Consider the following 24993-nt stretch of genomic DNA (forward strand, 5'->3'; position numbering starts at 1 on the left):
TACACAGCGAGCAGCAACTTTTGACATGTTGAGCTCTTCTGTTAGAATGCGTTGCACGTCATAATAAGAGAGAGATAGCTGTTCAGCTATGTCCTACACCGCATCGCACCTGTCAACGTCCGGCAGTTCTTTCTTTTTCAAGTTTGTTCAAATGAAAGTCCCGGGGTCAAAATTGACCACGTACGGTGGATATTGATTTTTCTGATATGTTTATAGTTAAAATTGCAAAAGAGGCTGCTTTTAAAAACCTAAAGAGCTAGAGCTTAGATATTAACCCTTTACCTCATGAGCATATTGTTAAAAATGGCCGTTTTCATATAAAAGCCTCCTGTTACAAGTTCAAACTGTTATGAAACTATGACAAATGCTTCAATATTGACAAAACTTTACACAAATGTTGTATGGACCATAGCCTCTGTAACAGCATGCTCAATCTTAAATTTCCTGTTACCATGGCAATGGGGGGAGGGGCGTGTCAGTATTGCCAAAAATCACTATTTGCATTATTTTTTCCATCAAAACTAATTTCAAAGTGCTGCAAATTCTCAATGGGTTGAGATGGAGTAAAAGGCTTTACAACGTTGGTTACACGTTACCTTACGATCGACCTGATGCCATTTTAGCCTTTTAAAACGTCAACAACTTTCTTGGCCATGAGGGGGGCTGTCACCTCCTTCAGACCCTCGAAACATCTGGCAACCCCCTGATGTACTTTTTTGATAGGTAGCGGCGCCGAAAAAAGTTATCTCTTTTTTAACAACGTTTCCCAAACGAAAAACAGTATTTGGGGCCTAAATATGGTAATATTTCACTGTTTGAGGCCTAAAAAGGAGGGAGGGGGTCGAAAAAACCGTAAAAACACGTCTATATGAGGTAAAGGGTTAAACATGAGACATCTTTTAGTGAGTGTCTACCAAGTTGTCCAAATAAAAGCGCTAAGGAAAAAAAATGGCCCTGCCCTGGGGTGGGTCTTTGATTTTCCTACATATATTTATATAAACAAAAAAGGCTCTTTTTTAAAAGAAAACACAAAAACATAGAGCTTATATGTATGGCATGTAACATGTACATCTAGTGAGTATCTACCAATTTGTTTAAAAAAGGCACTGGGGTCAATATTGGTCCGCGCCAATTGATTTTCATTATATGCATATAGTAACAATAAAAAAATCAACTTTAAAACAAACAACATTATCAAGTATTCTGACTCAGGTGAGCAATTAAGGGCCATCATGGCCGTCTTGTTTTCCTATAACAATGTTAATTAGACCAATTGTGCACAGTTTTATATGTAAAATTGAATTGTGATATCAGCTGATATAGATATTTTAAAATAACCTGCCTTTATGTTCTTTGACATGCAGATTTAAAATTTTAACCATGTGCTCAGTTTCAGATAAAAAAAATTACATTTTAAAAACAATTCATAATTCAAGTGTACATGTACTTTTAAGAATATAAAAAGGAAAAAAAAATATTTTATGCTCTTTTTAAAAATATATTTAAACCTTTAATTTGTTTGTTTTTTGAAAATAATTAAAAAATCAAGCACTGCCCCCACCTGGCTGATGCTCTTGTTCTTCTTTCAGATAAAAAACCAACAAATGCATTGATTCAACGTTTAGTAGAACCTTTAAAGCCATCTGCAACCTCTACTGGATCTAATTTGAGGAAAACAGACGTTAAGGATGATACCATTGAAGAGGGCTCATTGGAAAATGGTGGAGGTATTCATAATTGTGTGATAAAGCAAATATTATAACATTATTCATTACATTCATAACAATTACATAACATTAGGTTATCAACATATGTAAAGATATGTAGTACATACAATATACTGAATGATATATTGTGAATTGGCTAACCCTGTATTGAATCCTGGTAATATTGGCAAATTGCTTGACAGTCTGCCCAGGAACAATGCGGTGGCGGAACTGTGCTTTGGTAAAATCAGTATGGCCTACTCATGCCTGGAAAATGATAGAGCTACCTCTTTCGGAGATATATGGTTTATCGCTCTATTTCTACTTCCGAGCTAGTGCATGCCGCTAAAATCAGGTTTCAGGTGTTTTCATTTTTGACATATTTTGTTAATTCTACACCAAATATCAAAATTTGGAGATTGCTATGCGATGTAGATTTGATGATAGTTTCCAGAAAACTTAAAGTTGTAATACTTGTGTTTGAAATGAAGTTGTGGCGGCGTTTCCCACTTAGCGTATTCAGCGTTGAAATGGACCGTTTCATCATGAAACGGATTATTTTTTTCTCCAATTTTCATCTAATAAAAACAAACATGATTCAAGTAGTATCAAGTCTAGAAATAAAATAAGATTGAAATCATATCAAAATATTAGTTAATAAAAGAAAATATAGGATATTTGTTCTTGGAGACAGCTCTGTCGAAAAGGAGGCAGTTATGTCGCCACACTTGTTCGTTAACACTCTAACGGTCACATTTTTGCCTAAATCATCATTAAACTTTGTCAGAATGCTTTTCTAGGTAATAGCTCGGATGAGTTTCAACATGGGTCATATCGGATGAAAAACTAGGTCACGGGAGCTAAAAATAGAAAATTCTTGTAAACACCCGAGTGGCTACTGTTTTGATCCAAATATCCTGTAAATTGGTTTGAAAGTTGGTTTTGATGATTCTAGGTCATGCATTGAAGTATTTTAAAATAACCAGAAATAAATAAATCTCGGATGAAAAACTAGGTCACAGGAGCTAAGAATAGAAAAATATTGTAAAACCCTCTAGCGGTCACATTCTTACCTCAATCATCATCAAACTTTGTCAGGATGCTTGTCTAGGTAATAGCTCGAATGGGTCCAACATAGGTCTTTTCGGATGAAAAATTAGGTCATAGGAGCTAAAAATAGAAAAACCTTGTTTATACTCTAGTGGTCACATTTTTGACTCAATCATCATCAAATTTGGTCAGGATGTTTGTCTAGGTTATTGCTCAAACGAGTTCGAACATGGGTTATTTCGGATGAAACACTACGTCACTGGGACTAAAAATAAAAAAACCTTGTTAACACTCTAGTGGTCAGATTTTTGTGTCAATTATCATCAAACTTGGTCAGGATGCTTGTCTAGGTAATTGCTGGAATGAGTTTGAACATGGGTCATCTCAGCTGAAAAACTAGGTCACAAGTGTTAAAATAGAAAAACCTTGTTAACACTCTAGTGGTCACATTTTTGACTTTGTTTTGATTTTGTTTTGATGATTTCTAGGTCACGTTTGAATATGGTCACATGTGGTCAAAAACAAGGTCATATGCCCAAATATGGAAAAACCTTGTTAACACTCTAGTGGTCACATTTTTACTCAATTGTCATCAAACTTGGTCAGGATGCTTGTCTAGGTAATTGCTCGGATGAGTTTGAACATGGGTCATATCGGATGAAAAACTAGGTCACAGAAGCTAAAAATAGAAAATTCTTGTTAACACTCTAGTGGCTACTGTTTTGATCCAAATATCCTGTAAATTGGTCTGAAAGTTGGTTTTGATGATTCTAGGTCATGCATTGAAGTATTTTAAAATAACCAGAAATAAATAAATGTCTACCACATCAAGATGATGTGTCGCGTCAAACAATTACTTCCCTACCTCAAAGGTCAAGTTGAAATTTCGACAATTAAAAGGTACACACAATTGTGTCCGGGCTGTAACTTTGTCATGCATTGAAGGATTTTAGAATAACTTAGCATAGATGTTTACCGCATCATGAAAATCACGTCCCTACCTCAAAGGTCAAGGTCACACTTACTTAAAAGTTTCATATTTCCACAATTAGAATTAATACGTACACACAATCGTGTTCGGGCTGTAACTTTGTCATGCATTGAAGAATTTTTGGCCGGGTTGCACTGGTGCAACCCGGGTTATAGAATGGTGAATGTTGGGCGGCGGGCGGGCGTCCGGGCGGGCGGCGGGCGGGCGTCCGGGCGGGCGGCGGCTGGGCGGGGAAAAAAAACTTTCGTAACAGTTTTCTCAGCAACTACTTATCACAGTCTCTTGATATTTGGCATACAGCATTGACACATTGTCCCATACCGTGGGATTTGATTTCAGGTCTGTCGCTCATCCACTTCCTGTTTATCCACTTAGTTAAATTAGTTAGATTTTTTGACATTAATGGTCAATGGTAGGAAATTTTCGTAACAGTTTTCTCAGCAACTACTTATCACAGCCTCTTGATATTTGGCATACAGCATTGACACATGGTCCCATACTGTGGGATTTGATTTCAGGTCTGTCGCTCATCCACTTCCTGTTTATCTACTTAGTTAAATTAGTTAGATTTTTCGACATTAATGGTCAATGCTAGGAAATTTTCGTAACAGCTTTCTCAGCAAATACTTATCACAGTCTCTTGATATTTTGCATACAGCATTGACACATTGTCCCATACCGTGGGATTTGATTTCAGGTCTGTCACTCATCCACTTCCTGTTTATCCACTTAGTTAAATTAGTTAGATTTTTTGACATTAATGGTAAATGGTAGGAAATCTTTGTAACAGTTTTCTCAGCAACTACTTATCACAGCCTCTTGATATTTGGCATGCAGCATTGACACATGGTCCCATACTGTTGGATTTGATTTCAAGTCTGCAGCTTATCCACTTCCTGTTCACATTAATGGTCAATGGTAGGAAATTTTCGTAACATTTTTCTCAGAAACTACTAATCAATGCCTCTTGATATTATGCATACAGCATTGACACATGGTCCCATACTGTGGGATTCGATTTTAGGTGTGTAGCTAGTCCACTTCCTGTTAACCTACTGAATTAAATTTTCGTCATTAATGGGTCAATGGAAATTTTTTTTCGTAATATCACAGCCTCATGATATTTGGTGTACAAATGCAACCCGGCCTTTTCTGTCATTGACCCATTTTTTAATAACTTGGCATAAATGTCTACCACATCGAGAAGATGTGTGGCGTCCACGAATCACATCCCTACCTCATAGATCAGGGTCACAATTCCCTCTTGAAGTTTACTTTATCACAATTATGGTTTATAGGTACACACATTCGTGTCTAGACTGTTACTTTGTCACGCATCAAATAATTTTCAAATATCTAATCATAAATGTCTACCACATCAAGACAACATGTCATGGCTCAGACCCTTGTCCCTTCCTTCAATGTCAAGGTCACACTTATAGTTTGAAGGCACTCATTCTCTCGATTAGAGTTTAAAGATACACATTCATATCCGGACTGTAACTTTGTCATGCATGGAATAATTTTCATAATAATTTGGCACAAATGTATAACACTTCAGAACGATGTATTATGGCTAAGATTCATGTCCGTTGACAGTCAGTGCATCCCCACTTACACAACAATCTTGTCACGATTGTGGAATTTTGAAATAACTTGACATGAATGTCTTTCACATGACAATATTATGTCACGTCCAAAAACCACGTCTATTTTCAAAGGTCATGATCACACTTATATTTTAAATGTTCCAAATGAGAGAGTATAGGTCCGGACTATAACTTTATCTTGGCAAAATTCAATTGTGTAGTAAAAAAAATCTACTTCTGTTATATTAATGTGGTGTAATAGCATTTTTACACAAATGCATTCTTGTCTGGCCTGAATTTAAGCAATTTTTAGGCAGGAAAGTCGCCAAATGACCTTGACAGTGTTTGTGAGATGTAAAGCTTCAGGAGGGGTGGGATCAAACAATATTACAAATATTAAGTGTTTGACTTAGTGCTTGAGTTTTTTTTTCTTGAAGAACTACTTCACTTTTCAAAATCTTATTTCACCATTTTCCTCTAACTTTCAGCTAACGAAAAAGTTGTCAAAGATGAAGAGAAAGCTTTTACTACAAATGAAACAAAATATAGTGAGATTGTTAAGGATTTGCAGGTATGCTTAACAAACTGTTATAGTAAATAATAGGAATTTTTTGGGTATGATAATTCTTTAAGTTACTAATGTAAGAAATGCATTTGTTGTGAGCGTTTTTCTCACATGTTTCAATTGATGATTTGTAAAAGATTGTAATGTACATTGTGTAACTTTTGATTTCAATGTGAGGTCATCTTTTGAAAGTGCACACAGTGATAATATGACTTGTTAAGATTGTCGTCAGTTTGTCAATTCTCAGTTGTTTGATACCAAAGGACATAGTTTTTGTCCCTGAGAAGGCATATTTTGCTTTGTCTATCAGTAGATGAGGGTTCCAATTTTGATATGACTTCAAAATATGTATGGGGTCTTTTTTGCAAAGTAACAGTTCTACTTTTGATTTTATTTGACCTATACTTGCGCATTACTTGTATTACAAGCAGTTTTTATGCTCCCCGAGAGTGAGCATATAATTGCCGTCATTCCGTCCCTCTGTCTGTTCGTCCGTCCGCTAGACTTGTCCGGGACATAAGTTGAAACAACAAGCGGTATCAACATGAAACTTTGTTTGTATATAGATGTCATTGAGTAAAAGTGCAGTGCAAAAGGAGCATAACTATATCTTGTCTTATTTTGAAGTTATTGCCCTTTGTTCATTTTTTACACTTTAAACTTTTTCTGGGACATAACTTTAAAACTATCACATATATCAACATAAAACTTTGTATGTAGATATATCTCATTGAGAAGAAGTGCAGTGCAAAAGAACCATAATTCCTTTTGTTTATTTTTATGCCCCCCCCCTATATATGGGGCGGGTGAATATAAATTTGTTCTTGTCCGTCCGTTCTCATTTTGTGTTGCTGGTAGCTCAAAAAGTATTTGACCTTGAAGCGTTATTATAATAATAATAATAATAATATAATAATAATAACTTTATTTAACGAAGGTAACACATTAAGACATATACAGGTTGCAACATCTTATTTACAATGCGGCCTTCTAACATAAAAAAAATAAAAACACACACTCAAAAGAACACATACCAATCAAAGAAAATATAACATGTAAAAGAAATGATTAAATGTTATCACAATTTTAACATATATTAACACATATACTGAACATTCATACAATTCATTTTATTTATCATGAAACATAATACTTTCATCAGTGAATCATTTTAATCTGCAATTTAAAAAGTAAAATTAACTTACAAAATTAACACAGTCAAAAAACTTGAAACTAAGACAGACACCCCTTATTAGAAAACATAATAATAAAAAACACATGTACGAATATAAAGAGCGTAATATATAATACATACGGACCGTGCTAAAGTTGATTAAATAAGTATTTCTTGAAACTATTCTTAAATATTGACAATTTTGTTTTTCTTCTTATAGTCAGTGGTAGGGAATTCCAAATAACCATGGCATTAAATTGAAATGTGTCATTACAATAATTAGTACGTGGTTTGTAAGACGAAATTAAATTTCCGTGAGATATCGATCTTAGATTATACTTTTGATTATTAGATATGGTAAGTAAGTCTCGGATATATTGAGGGGACATATTATTCAGTGCTTTATATACTTGGACACCGGTGTGAAAAATACATCTTTTCTTGAAAGGCAATATTTTTAATCTTTTGTATAAGTTTTCTGATTGGTTTCTCATTGGAAGGTCTAGAATAATTTTGCAAATTCGTGTTTGTATTTTGTATTTTTGGCATATATATTTTTGTTTTCTTTTCCCTATATTACAACAATAATCAAAAATAGGAAGAAGGTATGCATTATAAAAAAGAATGCGAGATTCCTTATTTAAAAAGTACTTTATACGCCTAAATCAATTTACTTTAGAGTTCAATTTTTTACACACATCATTTACCTGACAATGCCAATTGAGTGTATTTTCAACATAAATACCAAGTAGTTTTTGTGATTCTACATTGTCAAGAGTTGAGTCGTTAATTTTCAAATTTAATGCTTTTGCAATCTTTAGCTTTTGTCTACTACCTACCAGCATACTTTTAGATTTTTTAGGGTGTAAAAGCATATTATATATTTTACACCACTTAATAATCATATTAAGGCTATATTGTAGTTTTTCCTCTATAACTGATATGTCATCTCCAGATTTATGCAACGTGGAATCATCAGCATATAAATCTATGTTAACATCCTCGCAAATATTTGGGAGATCATTTATATAAAGAAGAAACAGTAAAGGACCTAATAAAAAGAGGTAACATATTGTACGTCAGATTTTAAGTCTCCAATTTGAATTATTTGCATACGATTAGACAGATACGAATGAAACAGTTTTAATGATGTGACAGAAAAGTGATAAAGTTTGAGTTTATATAAAAGTATTTCATGGTCAACTAAATTAAACGCCTTTTGCAGGTCTAAAAATACTGTACCTATATATTTGCCACTATAAACATATTTTAGCCAGGAGTCTATCAAATGAATTAGGGCCGTATTGCATGAATGATTCTTTCGAAATCCTGACTGTTTATTATGTAAAATATTAGTTTTTTGGAAAAAATGCTGTAACTGATTAACTATGTGACGTTCAAAAATCTTAGATATTGTAGGCAAGATAGAAATAGGTCGATAGTTGCTCGGATCATCTTTCAGTCCAGATTTGAAAATTGGAATAACTCGGGCATTTTTTAATTCATCGGGAAATATTCCTTGTCTAATACTGTTATTAATTATGCTAGCAATCATTGGGGTCACAAAGTCACCACACGATTTTATTATTTTTGGACCTAGTTCATCTAGTCAAGTGGCTTTATTCGCATCTAGTTTATCAATAATGTTTTTTTTACTTCAAATGCAGAAATGCTTTCAATTTTGAATTCTTTCCAATTCAATTTATTATATAACTGATCCTTCAATATTTTAAATTCGTCGTTAGATAACTGTACTTTTTCGACAATATTAGAAATGTTTACAAAATGTTTGTTCAATTCATTTATAATATTAGCATGATCAGTAAATGTAGTATCGCCAAAAGTGAGCCGTTCGGGAATAATAACATTTTCCTTTTTACCTAAATTAGTTAAATCATTAATATTTTGCCAAATATATTTTGGATTTTTTCTTTCATTTACTGCATTATTGAAGATTTTTTTTTTGCTTTTCTTAATCTCTGAATTTATTTTATTTCGTAATAATTTATAATTATCGAAATCTCCATTTTTGTGATATTTATCTCTTAAAAATATCATTGCTTTAATTTCATCAGTGAACCATTTAGGCTGTGCATCAAATTTAATTATCTTTTCTTTTATTGGAGCATGTTTGGTAATAATATCTTTTACTATTGAAAAAAAAGGTTTGTAAAGCTAAATTTGGATCAACAATATACTCCACAGATTCTAGAGAAGATCGAGCTAAATCAGTCTGAAAAGATTGTTCATTAAATGTCTTGAATGATCTATACTTCATTGTCTTATGGAAACCACGTTTAACTCGTGACTTAACTGTTCTAATGAAACAGACAGGGAAGTGATCACTTATTGATAAATTTGATACAAATATATTACAGACATGTGTATGACTATTCACACTGCCATAAATATGATCAATAATTGTTGCACTAGTTTTAGTTGTTCTTGTTGGAGTTTGAATGAATTGCTTAAGACCAAATTTTGATATTAAATTAGACCATTTTGTATTATTGAACTTGTTTCTGAGTTTATCAGGCATAAAATTAATATTTACATCGCCTAGAATATAATACTCAGAATATTTAGAATCAATTTCATCGAGTTGCTGTTCGTATTCATCAATCCATGATTGGCGTACTTTTGGAGGGCGGTATACATAGTTTACTAGAAACGTTTTTGTATTAGGGTAGTTTATCTATATCCAAAGAGATTCTAAATTTTTATTTTCTAGGTCATTTCGACGTTTTGTAGGGCACTTTCTCATTTATGAAAACTATCAACCCCCCTCCGTTTCTTCCATTTCTATCCTTTCTTTCAAAAACAAAGTTTTCTATTTTCAAATCATTATTATAAATATTTTCATTTAGAAATGTTTCACAAATACCAGAGATATCTGGTTTGTTCATTTTTCCTAGATGATATCTGATTTCATTCATTTTTAGCATCAAATGTTGTATATTGACGAATGCAAACCGCAAGCCCTTAGAACAAAAGTCAAAAATGTTGATATTGTTTGATTTGTAACATCATTTCCATATAAAGTAGTAAGCTTATTCTTGTTTATATTATATTCTAAACTACGTAGTTGTCTTTTATAATAGCTATTAAAAGTATTGAAAAATAAATTATCAACAAAACACGATTTATATCGATAATAACGATAAAATATATAGATTCTTTATGACCTCCATCATAGGAGAGCAGCAGATAGCAGTTTAAAAATTAATGTGTATGTATGAACGCTACAGCATAATTTAACAACGCTTATAAATGCCAGTATCCCTAGATATTGGTAAAATGAATAGCATATAATTGATATTACTTTATCATATTGTTCTTCTGTTTCCGATGTAGACATAGATAATGTACTTTAAAAGACTCACATGCATTTTTTAAGACTAACGCTGTAACTTATATTACAAACCTCATAAAACTTGTAAGATAAATTGTTAAAGTTATTTTCATAAAACAATTACATTTGTATGAATTACAATCATAAATTAAACTAATTAAAAACCCATACCTAATTTCTGAGCTATACATAGTGTCATGTGAGTGCCTGTCAAAAATATCCTAATGTGAATAATGCATATGTCTATATAGTTTAGATTTTCCATCTCGTCGGCCAGGGGAGGGGGTTGATTCCATCCGTAATCGAGTCGTCTGCTATTTATAACATCATTTGTTAGTCTGCACTGAGCCGTAACGTGATTATTACGTCCACAGTTGTCGCAATGAATCCTGCCGTAGAGCTGATGGTGCCGATCCATGTGCCTGTCCGACTCCCTTATGTGTTTATAGTCACTACCTCCGTTTGCACGTGTAAATCGCGGCATTCCGGTAACACGTGCCGAGCGCGGCGTTCCGATTGCACGTGTAGAAAGATGCGTCTCATAAACCGAGCGTTTTTGCGGAATGATGTTAAGCACTTGATTTATTGCCATCACCAGTGTTCTACATCCAGTTTCATTAAGATGAATCCCATCACGGTGGAATAACAGCTTAACGACTCCTCCATCTCCGTACACGAACGATTTGTACACATCAATAAGAGTCGCGTTGGTTGACGTACATATTGCACGAATTTCATCATTTAGATGCGCGACGTCTACGTCAGATCTTGGACAAATTGTACACAAGTATACACGGATTTCTTGTTTCTGGAGACTTGTAACAGTTTCTATAATGTCATCACATTTGTGTTTTGTGTCCAAAACCTATTCGGGGAGCGTTGGGTAATTTTGGAGTTATTTCCCTTTGTTCATTTTAACACTTTGAACTTTGTCCGGGATATAATTCTAAAACTAAAAGAGATATCAACATGAAACTGTGTAGGTATAAAGATCTCATCGAGTAGAAGTGTAGTGCAAAGGAACCATAACTCTATCTTGGCTTATTTTGGAGTTATTGACCTTTGTTCAGTTTAACACTTTGAACTTTGTCCAGGACATACCTCTAAAACTATAAGAGATTTCAACATGAATGTTTGTAGGTAAATATATCTTATAAGGTAAAAGTGCAGTGCGAAAGAACCATAACTCTATCTTGCCTCATTTTGAGTTATTGCCCTTTGTTGATTTTTACACTTTGAACTTTGTCTGGGCCATAACTCTAAAACTTTAATGAAACTTTGTAGATAAATAGATCTCGTTTGGTAGATATGTAGTACAAAAGAACCATAACCCTGCCTTGCTTTATTTAGGAGTTATTGCCCTTTGGTCATTTTTACACTTTGAACTTTGTCCAGGACATAACGCTTTAACTATAAGAGATATTAACATGAAACTTTGTAGGTAGGTAGATCGCATTGGGTAGAAGTGCAGTGCAAAAAAAACATAACTTTGCCTTGCATTATTTTGGAGTTATTGCCCTTTGTTCATTTTTACACTTTTAGCATTGTTCGGGACATAACTCTGAAACCAGGAGAAGTATCAACATGGAACTTTGTAGGTAGATTGATCTCATTAAATAGAAGTGCAGTGCAAAAGAACCTTAACTCTGCCTGCTTAATTTGGAATTATTGCCCAATGTTCATTTTTTACACTTTGAACTTAGTCTGTAACATAACTCTGATACTACAAGAGGTATACTTACTTGTGTCCAAAACCTATTCGGGAGCATCACCTGGTTCAACCGGTTCTTGTTTTCTCTTACTAACCCATTCCTGACCCTTTGTTGCATTACACAGTAAATACCATTTAAATGCCCAATATGTGCACATAAACATTTATCTGTTTTATATTAATTATCTTATTTATTACAGTTTTTATCGATCTTGCACATTGTTACCGTTTTAAAGGGCTTAAATGTATTGCACATTTTCGGCCTCTTAAATAGCTGTAATTGATGACAGAAAGGCATATTGTTAAATCTTTTGAAGTTTTCTTCTACAAAATGTTCAATGTCTAAAATTTTGATAATTGACATGTATGAAGATTGTTCAAAAAATTGGAATGAAAGTCCCACCTTTACAAATATAAAGCAGTACTATACTTTTCAGAAATGGTCGTGTTCACTATAACAATTTAAAGTTTCACTACAAATTTTACAAATATTCTTAGGATACTCTACATGAAGGTAGGAAGATGTCGACTGGAGATTTAAAAACAGCGGATGTCTCAATTTGGGACTTTGCAGGACAGACAGAATTTTATGATACCCACCAGGTTTTTTTATCCAAAAGAGCGATATATCTGCTAGTCACTGACATGTCGAAACAAGTGAATGATATAGTTGAAGATGGTAACAAAAATTGGAAAATATCAGGTATTCATTTGTCAGATATCAAAAGGTATTGAATTCTCGAATGTATGGTGCTGACTATTCATTGCAATAAATACTAAACATTCTCCGGAATATTTAAGATACATTTTAAACTTTAAATAGTATGAGAAGGCATGCTTTTTTCATGAACATCTAAAGGGTAACAGTTTTAGCTATGCTTGAAATTACTATACCCTCACAAAAGTATTTAGGGGGGTATATAGGAGTCAATTTGTCAGTTGGTGGGCCGGTCGGTTGGTCCGTCCATCCGTCGATCATGGTTTCCGGATGATAGCTAGAGTCTTGAATGAGGTAACGTAATCAAACTTAGTATAAAGCAACCTTATGTGGACAGCCCGGTTGGTATCACATTTGGACCCCTTCGTGTCAAGGTCGCCGATACAAAAAATAGAAAAACGGTTTCCGGAAAATAACTAGAGTTAGGAGTAAGATATTGTAATCAAACTTGGTGTATAGCAAGCTTATTGGTATTGTATTTGGACTCCCTGGCGTAAATGTCACCATTACTAAAAATAGAGAAAGAGAAAAGGTTTCCAAACAATAAGCTTACATGAAGACCCCAGTTTGTATTACAATTAATTGAAATAATTCTTTGTACACAGTTGATACTTCAATTACTATAGGTTGAGTTTTTTTCAGTCAACTTTTTATTCAAAAAGGTGCTGGTTGGGGTATTAATTACTTCAGTGATAGCTGTAGTTAGTCCCCCACCGGTCTACCTGAGGGGACTTTAAGTTTATCCTCTCTCTGTCTGTCCGTCTGCACTCACAGGACAGTAATTATTTTGCTAGAAGGACAATAGTTCTTTGATGTCATTCATTCCGTAATGCTTTTATGTGGCTTTTTTCTTTTGTGTGGCTTAAAAGAACAATAGAGAGAACAATAGAGTAGCCATATTATTACTCTCCTGTTAGAACGTCCGTCTGTCAGTCCGTCAGTCCACAAAATTGGATCCCACTATAACCCAAAAAGTACTGAAAATATTTTTATGAAACTTGATATATGGATAGAAGGCAGTATAAAGATTATGCAAGTCTTTTTCTTTTCTTCCTATGTTGAAAATTTTGGTTGCTATGGCAACAAAAAGGGTGAAAATATGGCAAACTTTACACATAAACTGGATCCAGTGATAAGGCAAAAAGTACTGGAAGTATTTTTATGAAACTTGAAATATGGGTTGATGGCAGTCTGGAAATTATGCATATCTTTTTTCTCAGTATGGAGGTTATGCATGTTTTTTTTCTTTTCTTCCTATTTTGAAAAAAAATGGTTGCCATGGCAACAAATAGGCTTAAAACATTGCAAATATAACAATATTTGTGATAAGTAAATAAAACTGAAATTTTTTATGAAACTTAAAATATGGATAGATGGTAGTTAATTTTAATCTTGACAATAGGGAGTATATTGAGAGCTATCATACTAAACAAACGTTGGCAACCTCGTCAAGATTTATGATTCTTGTTTTTAAACTTTTTCTCTATAAGTTCTTTATTTCTTAAGGTATTTATTTCAAACTTCAACCATAAGTTTCTGATCATCAACCACATCATATGTGACAAGGTTTTAACTCTAGCACAAAAATTATCAGAATTGCCTCCCTTGAACTTGTATGAAAAAAATGTTTTTTAATAACTTCTTTATTTCTTAACATTTCTTCTTTTAACTTCATATATATGTTTTTTATTATCACTCAAATCATTTGTGAGAAGGTTCAATACTCTTGCAAGCCTATTTCCAGAATTATGTCCCCCTTGAACTTAGATTTATTTCGAGAAATTGGTATATTTTACTCCAACTTCTTCATTATTACTCATAGGATTTACTTCAAACTCCCATATCATAAAAATATGACAACGTTTATAACTCTTGCATACTTATTTTCAGAATTGTCTCCTCCTTAAACTTTGAATTTTTCTTATTCATTCTTTTAACTTTCTTCTACTTCAATATCAAAGTAAAAATTCATTATGAACAGGTTCATTACTAATTGTTCTTTGTTACACTCACATCGTGAATGACATCTTGCATCTTGTTTTCAAGAGTTATCTCCTCTTTAAGAATGTTGCTTTTAAAAATGTTATATTTTGGTAACAGGGATGTTTAAAAAATAACTTTAGAATGTTTTCAGTCTGTCTGTTCATAAAAACTGTTTCCTGTGATCAATTTTAAAGAACTTTTCCAACAAATTTTCTTAAAAAAGAGAAAAATTGAAACATAAGTGAATGGCCGATAGTTCTTCAGAATGTTGCTGGGGTTCTAACTGGTAGGATACTTATGGATTGCTTGCAATACTATGAAAAGTTGCTTATTGTTTTAGTTTTAAAAAACTTTAATGCATCGCCCAAATGAGCAAGAGTAAGACATATTAATAAAGTCAATTAACTAGGAGTAACTTGAATTTTTTTAATAAGTCATTAGTTCACTTTTGTAATGTTCTTTTTCTTTCATTTTGATTTTGTTTATTATATAAGCAAGATATGTTTTATTTGTTTACATCTGTTACAAAAACTGATTATGGAGGATATGTTTGTATAACCAGAATTTGCTGACTTTTGGCTGACTTCAATTTACGAGTTTTGTGGTACAAAAGACAGTGATGGTCCACCAGTTATACTTGTTGGAACTTTTGCAGACATATTGAAACAGGTTACAACTGTAAATTATATTATTAAACCTTCAAGTTTGAGTTTTGGAATTGTATTTTCACAAAATAAGACTGATTAGATGATTATATCAACTGAATGACCTCAAGGGCAAAGCTAATAGTGACCCAAGAGACATGATTAAAAACAATGTTGTACAGGTCAACAAGGCACTAAACTCTAAACACTGTAGCTTCATCTAAATAAGAATTAAATGTGTTTTTCTATACAAAGCTTTGTAGTCCACAAAGTTATGTTCTAAGCTTTGGGCATTGTAGTTTCACACAATAATTCTCAGATGTGTTTTTCCAATGAAAGTCTATATAATTTAAGTGGGGCTGGGGCCAATATTTAACCAAGGGACATGATTCATATCAGATTTTTAAAAGTCAATAAGGTTATGCCACATGCTTAATAAGCTAAGCTCTAGACATCATAGTTTCACACAATGAACGCTAGATTTATATTCTTAAGTAATTCTATATAAATCAAGTAATCACCTGTGTTCTACACATCATCTCATTATAAGTAATATTTCTGCCAAATGTTTTAAATTTCTTTCTATTGGTTCAAAAATAAAAATCAGACAAGAATTATTGAAATTGATACAAAATAACTTAGTCTGACCTTGACCAGAGGAAGGTCAAACCTGCGCTTTGCACGTCCCTGTTACAAAGCTACATAAAGTATATTCCTTCAGGAAAAATTGTTCTGTCATGGGTTACGAGCGTACATTGATTTATATGGAACACATTTATTTTTGTTGTAAGAAACTATGTGTGCAAGATGAAATATATTTAACATGAAAATTTGCCTAGTAGACATTACAAGATTAAATAAATCTTTTCAGTGAGGGTTATTACAGGCCCCTTTATAGGGGTCAAGTTTAACCTAAGCTATATAGGGAACATGCTTAATTTTACTAAACTTTTCTACTCAGTAGATGCAATGCCTGGATATTAAATGTATAGTTACCTTGTAATGATTAATATATTCTACATAGATTATGCCTGTGATCAAAATTTGGCTTGCCCTCTAGGCCACTTATTGTTTAGATCAATATATTTGAAATATATATATTGCCCCGGGATTGAAATTGGGCTACGCACGTGGGTCACTTTCATGAAATAAACTTGTATAGAACACACAAAGCTTAGATATTTAGCATGTTGCCAATTTGATCTTTGCAAAAGTTATATGTATCATGTAATAAGGGTTAAAGAAAGTTTCGGTCAAGGGACATTATGCTCCCGTAAGGGAGAACATATAGTCGCCACCTTGTCCGATTGTCTGTCTGTCCGTCTATCCGATCCTTGTCTTGTCCGGAGCATAACTTGAAAACCTTTGGAAATAATTTGTTAAAACTTCATACAGTGGTAGAGGGCATTGAGTTGGAGTGCAGTGTCAAAGAACCATAACTCTATTTTCTAAAGAACAGTTACTCTGCCTTGCCTTATTTTGGAATTATTGCACTTTCAACATTTTCCAGGGACATAACTCTAAACTACAAGAGGTGTACTTCCCTGTGTCCAAAACCTATTTGGGTAGCATCACCCTGCTCAAACTGGGCTCTTGTAAATTCAAGTAGGAGATAAATCTTACATTTGTAGGAAAATACATCACTTGGTAATAACTTCCAAAGGAGCTCTCTTTTTCATAACTTTAAAATTGATTTCATTAATACTATACCTGATCACTGTTGCTTTTAAACATTCTGAAGAAAATATAGTGAAAGAAAACAAAAAGTAATTATTTATACTATATTCAGCTCAATTGAGTACAATGTGAACATATATTTGATTAGGATCTGTTGTAATGATAAGATATGGATAAAAGTTCATTTTTATTTACAACACGTTCTAAACCATATTGTGTATTTTAACCAAACTTCACCGGAATGATGCCTATGTAATTATCTACAAAAGTTATTTTATGGTTCTAGTTTAATGCATTAGTAGGTCACAGGAACCTTATGTCAAAATAATCAGCAGTGTTATATCTGATATTCTTACCTGGGTAACACATTATGCATAAAATGTCTAAGGGTCACGTAGTTTACGCAGATTTATGTAGGAAAACTTTTAACATATTTATCGGGTAATGTCTTTAAAGGTTATATCAATTAAGTGCCCTTGCAGTCAAAATGTGGCAATACCAATCGGGTCACTCAGTTAAGATAGATTTATATCTTACAAACGCATATTAAAACCCTGATGTGAGGTTACATGAAATAGTACTGAGAAATTTGTCATGCCATATTGCCTGGTTAAATTAAACCAAAAATATTGTCAGTAATGATTGTCCAGTCATATATGACAAAGACTTTTACATTTAAAAGATATGATATATTTTGGTAATTGTTCACAGATGACTGATTGATGGCCAACATGGCACTTGTGTTATACATTAACAACATTCTACTGAAATAAAAAAGTAGAGATTTTCAAGTGTTTCAAGAGTTTAGATATATTGATATTTTAGGTAAAATCATATTATATTATTATATATATTATATTTATAAGCAGGAGTCAAAAGAAGAAACCATAGGTACTTTTTTCTACAATTTGAGGAAATGTCTTATCGATTATAAGGCAACATTCAATCTTCTGAAAAAGTGCATTTCAATCGACAACTCTATTAAGGATGATAAAATAGAGGAACTGAAACAACATATTGTAGAAAAGGCTTCAGAACAAGGGTATTGGGGTGAACATTACCCAGCAACATGGATAACATTAGAAAGAAGTATTGTCAAATTGAAGGACATAGGAGTAAAGGTAATACTATGGTATTAATTGAAATTCAGTTTTTATGTTAGACCACAGCGAATTTATTTCTTGTCCGTCAGATTTTTTTACAGAAAAGAAATGGGCAGGCGAGTGAAAATTTTGTTTGTGATTCATAGTTTTGATGAGGTAGTAAGCAAAAATATATATTCTTCAGTTATAAGGAGCAAGTGAAGAAGGAAGACTTTATTAATCTATTAATAAAATGGACAACCATAGTTGTATGACTTTTACCGTCAGGAAAAAAAATTGAAGTTTTGAAATCAAGGAAGAAGTGTTTAATACGTCACCGTAATAGTGGCTTTTTCAGTTTTCTCTTTTTCTAGTCTTTATGTTATATGATATACGAGGGGTTATCCAAAATTTGTGGACTTTCTTTGTTGCGTTAAATATATTTGAGATAATGATTTGAAATTCATACACTGCTTAGAAGAATAAATTACAAGTAGGTACCGTACGAACCCAGAGGTACTTGGAGAAAAATGGGTAACAGTGAATTCTCTTTGATCCTTTTCATTCCGTTTTTACTTGTGTGTCTTTTTAAACCCTTGTGTGCCACAAAATGGCCATAAAGATCAAAGAAAAAGTCACATAAGTCACATAAGTAGCATTTTGTAATACGTCCGTCTGTCCTTCCGTCTGTCTGTTCTCTTTTTGTCTCGCACGTAGCTAAAAAAGTAATTGACCAAGAGTCGTGTATTATACATATGTTTTAAGTATATGGCATGCAAGTAGAACATTGTCAATAATTAAATGAATTTTATTTCGACACTGAATACAAATTACAGATACTTAAAAAGGACCATCTATTTGCTATGAACACCAAATTACCTGTTCCAATTAATCAAAAGGATGGACTGGATTTGTTCTTACGTTTTCATCACGACTCCGGAAATATTTTGTACTTCAGGTATGAATCCTTATTACCCTTACTTTGTGATGTAAAGATTTTTGTTTGAATCTATTTTCTTAAAAACTGTAATGCCTTTTTATAGGGGAATTAATTGAAACTTAAATTCACCAGTTGAACACAAAGGTACTAGAGTATGAGCTAGAAATGGAAAAGGTTACCCCCTCTGGGTAATTTATGGGACCAATGTAGTTTTAAAGATAAACATATAGGAAGACATTTGCAACTTGTTGTCTGACTGAGACGTTTACCATTAAGTCACAAGCCACTGTGAATTATCTGCCCCTGTCACAATTTCTAAATAAACAGTCTGATTGAAAGAACCATTAATTTTTTAACCAAATGAATTGTTATATGGTCGGTTTTTGTTTAGATCATAGACAAGGTCTCTAAAATGATTTACTTCATAATTAATTGATGTTATTACTTTTCAAAATGAGCATTAAATTCAAAATGGCCGCCATTTTCCTGTTATTTTATTAATATTTTAATATAAACTTTGTGGTTTTTGTTTAAAAAAAAGCAAAACATCATTTAATTATAAAAAAGTTGTTTGTATAAATATTATAGAAGTTAAATATACTTTTTGTTGTTCAATTTGGTTTAATTTACAATGTTTTACAATACAGCTTTTTAGTCACATATTAATTATTACTCGAAATCTTCTTCGAAAATGACACCAATATAAATTTCCAACTCAATTTCCTCTAGATCACCTTCTTCATTTTAATCATCTTCTAACACTTCACTAGCATTTTTATTAGCTATTATTTCAATTTATTCTGGTGGTAGTACATTTCCCTCTGTCCAAGAACAATGTATATGTGAGACCTCCTGTTGTACCAGTATTCCACCCATATCCATCAGGACTTGAAATAATTAGGAATTGACAAAAGGCATTTCACCACACAAAAACGTGGTAATTTGATCTAAAAATATGCATCTTTAATGTGGAAAGATATTGTGGTATTAATAGCAAGTCTATAACATAGGTAATTGCAAGTACATGTCTGCATTTAGTCTAAACGTTTGTCTGAAAATGTCGAGGCACAACTTATTTATGTTACTTTATTTGTCTTTCCTGTATACATGGTATAAAATGCAAACAAACAGTTCTAGAATTTTGAAATCTTCTTCTTGAATATCAACACTCGCCCATTCTCTTGAAAACTGGTTATATGTATACATATATGATATTTACAAAAATGTTAACGGCTTTAATATTCTCTCTCCTCATAAAAAAGGGCTCGTGGTATCACATCCGGTGAAACTATGTAGCCTAATCAATGCTTTGTAAAGATCTTCTCCTAGTCTATCAATGATTATATTTACTTTCAACAGTCTTCTATTATTAGCCACACCAGTGTCAACTAGTATTAAACTGTTGATAGACTGTGCTTAAATTAGAAGTAATACCATAACATTCGTATAAGGAGATCGTACAATTATTGCTTTGTTATCATTTTCAGCCGCATGTTGCATATGTAGCATAATTCTGGTATTGGCTTCCTCCTGAGACGTATGTACATCTGGAATCGGTATTACTTCTACTTTTCCATCTTTACTTTGAAGTCATACACATGTCTCTTCACAAGCACAAGATTCTCCTTCTGTCCAATTTCCCTGCATATTTATTTTTCGACAATTCCTCGAATATCAATCTTATCAATTGTTTCTTATTTTTATTATTATTACAAAAACTTTCCAGTCTTGCAGAACTTTGGTGTTGTTGCCTTTAATCAGGTATGTATCACTTTTCAGTGCGTCTTAAAGCGTTGAAGGGAGACAAGAAAGTGCTAGAAAATATATGTATATTATGTTTTTGTTACCAAGCCTCTGTTTATTGTATAATCGCCTTCGAGATCATGCATTACTTTTGCCTTGTCAGTCTTTGTTGATAAGCCATCTACTGTAGCTAGAGACTAAGGAACTAGTCCAAGCAGGTACGTTAGTGTCTTTTCAAGGATAATGTCATTTTCTTCTGATAACATAATAATCTGAACGAAGACATTGCCAGCTGCCTTAACTTTGACAAGATTGTCCTGAGTTTATGTCACTTATTTACCTTTCTTTGTATCGGCAAAGGTTATTAAGTTTTGCTTCTTCAGTGGAGCATAACAACTAACTGTTTTATCAACCAGACATTCTTGGGCGAGTTTTTTGTGTGCTTCAAGTCCATTTCGGTAGGCATCAAACAAACTCTTATCGATCTCCTCTGGTCCAGGAGCCCCTGAACTTAAACAGAACAACGCATCCCTTTCATCTGTTGCAAATGGATTCATAAAGTTAGTTATTGATTCTTTGAGTTTCAAATTTGAGTTTTTCAAATGCAGCTATATTCGCTGGTCGTGTATCAATGAGTGTAGAAGAATCCGCTGATGATATGCCGACCATGCGGAATGTAGCCTCAACATAGCTGGCTATCAAGTGTCGTGTTTGACTCCATCTGTAGTAGGCAGCAAAGTTTTTGCTGAATCAATCCTATTATGCCTCTACGAGACATTGCATGTCTGTTTATTATTTGCTCAATAGTTATATTAACATCATTATGGGAGCCAGGCACATTGGATCTGATAACACTAAATCTGTTATTTTGAAGAAGCTTTCTTGATCACTGGTGTGTTGAATCAATTTATCAACAGAACAACAAATGCAGATAGATATTTTGCATTATTTTGATGATCATATGCAAGGAATAACTGAAGCATATTTTATAATGTTGATATGTATAGGTCAAGATCATTTTCCTTCGTGGCTCTTAATAAACGAAGAACGAGCCAAATCTTAACAATAAATCCATTCAAAAATGTACCGTCTTCCCTAAATGACCTTTTCTGACGTCTTCCTTGATATCTTGATGCCTCTTGTAAAGTTCAATGACAGAATCATTAGCTAACACATCTTCAAGGTTCACGTCTTTGATTCTCAGCTAGCACATTTAACGCTTGGTTGATATCTTCCAATGCACTAGGGTTGTGGATTTAGATCACTGCTGCTGCAAACTCTTCAAAGAGCAGTCTTTCGAGAGCTTCAACTGGTAAAACATTAACACATTTACACAACTCTATCAGGATTTCTGAGAAACCACTTCCACGAAGCCGTTTGCCAAACGCCCCTAGGTATGAACCTAGCAAATGAAAAGCCCCTAAATGTGTACTTAGTCGGATTTTCCGTACTATAGAATATGCCTTTTAGCAGCAGCCAAATCAAAGGTCACAAATGTGTACTGATGGTTTACAGCTCTTTAAACACTTGAAATTTCTAGAATTTTCTGAACAGTGGCATTTTTTGTACTTTAGGCATTAATAGGAGGCATGTACTCTTCTGTAGAGGATGTTTGATCTTGCAACTCAGAGGTTGGAGAGATCCAGCCAGCCCAGCTGGGGAACAATCTGCTTGTCATGTAAACATGAACGAGAGACAGTCAGAGGAAACAGCAAAACCCGAAACATTTCCTTTGTCGAAACTTATAAGTATTGATAAACGGTTCTTATTTCCCAGTAATTAAGCATTCAGCCAATTCTTCAGGATTATATTTAACAGTGTGTGCCTTAGTAGCCTGTATATTTTATATATTAGTGGATGTTTGTTCTATTTTAGTGTCACCATCATCATCTTACGGCTATTCTCTTTCTTGAATGACAATTCCGTGTGCAGTATGGGTTGTTATTTGAATGGAAATAGTCCTAGCACAAATGTGTTATCAAATTACTTTTGCAGAAATTGCAAAGGGAGAACAATGTCCTGATCAAGAGTGCTGTTACACAGTTTCCCACTCCAAACTCAGAGAGTATGACTGACAATGTCCAAAAGTGTTTTATGCTGTCATATGCCGTGTTGCATTTAAAATAGCTTTAATCAACAAAATCACTCTAAAACAAACGATTTTAATGGAGAATACTATTATGTTGTCTGCCTTATTTTCTTATGGCGCAACGAAAATAGGGGAAGTAACTTTATGTTTTTTAAAGGGGAGTAACAATGATAACGAAATATAGTACATTAATCTCCCTTATTTTTCTGTCAAATAGTCATTGTGGTGCAGGTAAGCTATACAAATCAATATAGTCATATGGGTATACAGAAGCAGGAACGGAACGGAGAAGTCAACTACCAACTTTTCAAATTGTTTCTCATATAAGTGAGAGTATATTAAGTTTCTAGAGTGGACAAAAACTCAATATTGGCATGAAATTCAATTAAAATCAAACTCTAAAGGCAGCTCAAATCGACCCCAAACAATTATGATTCATATCACTATAAAATTGAAATAATATTCAAGAGCAGATTATTTAGAATTCTACCTAGCATAGAGTTAGGTTCACTAAGCATATCATATATAATTAACAATTACATCAAACAATTTATAAATGGGTATAAACACATTAAATATTGTTATGAATTGTATATTTGTTCAATAATTGGCGGCCATTTCAAGATGGCGGACGCCATTAATTTGTATAAATCATAAAACATATATTTACAACTCGAAACAATGTTTAGATCACAAACTTACTCCGTCAAAGAGAAGATATCTGATGGAATTTTATAAAACTTATATAGAAAAAATATTATTCAAGGGAAGATAATCAACTTATTCTATTGGATTCATGGTAAACGTTTCGGCTAAACAACAAGTACCAATCGATAGCACATACCATAAGCTTCAATACTATATAGGTGTACAGAAATACCCAGGGGGAGGTATGCTTGCCCTGCGTCTTAATGTCTTGTGTACTAAAATCATTGGGAAAAGGTAAAACAGGTGTTACGGAATCAAGTATTTCAGAAGATTTGCTAATGAATGGTAAATGTTAGGATGAGGAACTTCGTTTATTTGCTGGGATTGCATTAAATCAAACATTTTTAGCTCACTTTAGCACAATCTTCTCCTCTGAATTGAAAAAGGCTAGAGGTGAGATATTTGTTGTATTACTTCACCTATAGGTCTTCTTCCAAAGGTGTTCAAATCATAGCCCTTGTGAATAATAGTGTAAAGTTAAAACTTAAAAATTCTTCTCCTTTGAATTGACAAAGATAAGAGGTTAGATATTGGCATGAAGCATTTTGTAGTGGAACTCTACCAAGATTGATCAAATTATAGCCCTCAGGGGCAAAATTGCCCCGTCCCGGCTTGTCATAGGTTTTCCTTAAATGTATATATTAAAAACATAAAAAATCTTTTTGTCTGAAGGTATAAGGCTAGGAGCTTAGATATTTTGAATTTGATATCATTTGTAGGTCATCTACGACATTTGTTCAAATTTTGCCCCTTAGTGTCAGTCTTTGAGGCCCCGGGAGTCAGTTCTTTCTTATTAGCTCACTGAAGGTACAGGGTTAGCTATAAGTATCAAAGGGAGATGCTCTGGCGTCCGTCGTCATGCCTCAACAATCGTCTTCTTCTCTGAAACTGTAGAGCAGATTTACTTCAAATTTAGTCTGTAGCATCCTTATGACAGTCACACTTGAATTTGATCATGTAATTTCAATTTGCCCCTTTTAGGGCTCAACAGAGCTAAAAATAGAAAAACCTTTGCACATCTTCTACTACAGAACAAACAGATGGATGATAACCAAATTTTGTCTGTAGCATTCTTGGGTAGCTTTTTATCAGGTTTGCTCCGATTTATTTGATTGGCCCCTTTTAGGTGCCGCCGCTAAAGTTAAAAATAGAAATACCTTTAAACGTCTATTTCTACAGAAATAATTGATGGATGATCACCAAACATTGTCTGTAGCATTCTTAGGTAGTCATTTATCGTGTTTGCTCATATTAATTTGATTGGCCCCTTT

General features: G+C 33.4%; 1 protein-coding gene across 3 annotated transcripts in view; it reads left to right on the forward strand.

The window, feature by feature from the left end:
* Nucleotides 1-24993, forward strand: part of LOC132749353 (uncharacterized) — a 73754-nt gene that overhangs the window by 7384 nt on the left and 41377 nt on the right. For 2 of the 3 annotated variants that reach the window (XM_060739081.1, XM_060739083.1), the window contains exons 3-8: nt 1590-1727; nt 5825-5907; nt 12637-12841; nt 15402-15508; nt 18027-18281; nt 19079-19200. In XM_060739081.1, the coding sequence (XP_060595064.1) occupies nt 1590-1727; nt 5825-5907; nt 12637-12841; nt 15402-15508; nt 18027-18281; nt 19079-19200 (910 nt within the window). The remainder of the gene's footprint in view (nt 1-1589; nt 1728-5824; nt 5908-12636; nt 12842-15401; nt 15509-18026; nt 18282-19078; nt 19201-24993) is intronic. The other variant, XM_060739082.1, reaches the window with a different exon arrangement.

This window comes from Ruditapes philippinarum, unplaced genomic scaffold (genome assembly GCF_026571515.1).
Source record: "Ruditapes philippinarum isolate M1 unplaced genomic scaffold, ASM2657151v2 ctg526_1_1_1_1, whole genome shotgun sequence".
In the NCBI taxonomy this organism is placed as follows: Eukaryota; Metazoa; Mollusca; class Bivalvia; order Venerida; family Veneridae; genus Ruditapes; species Ruditapes philippinarum.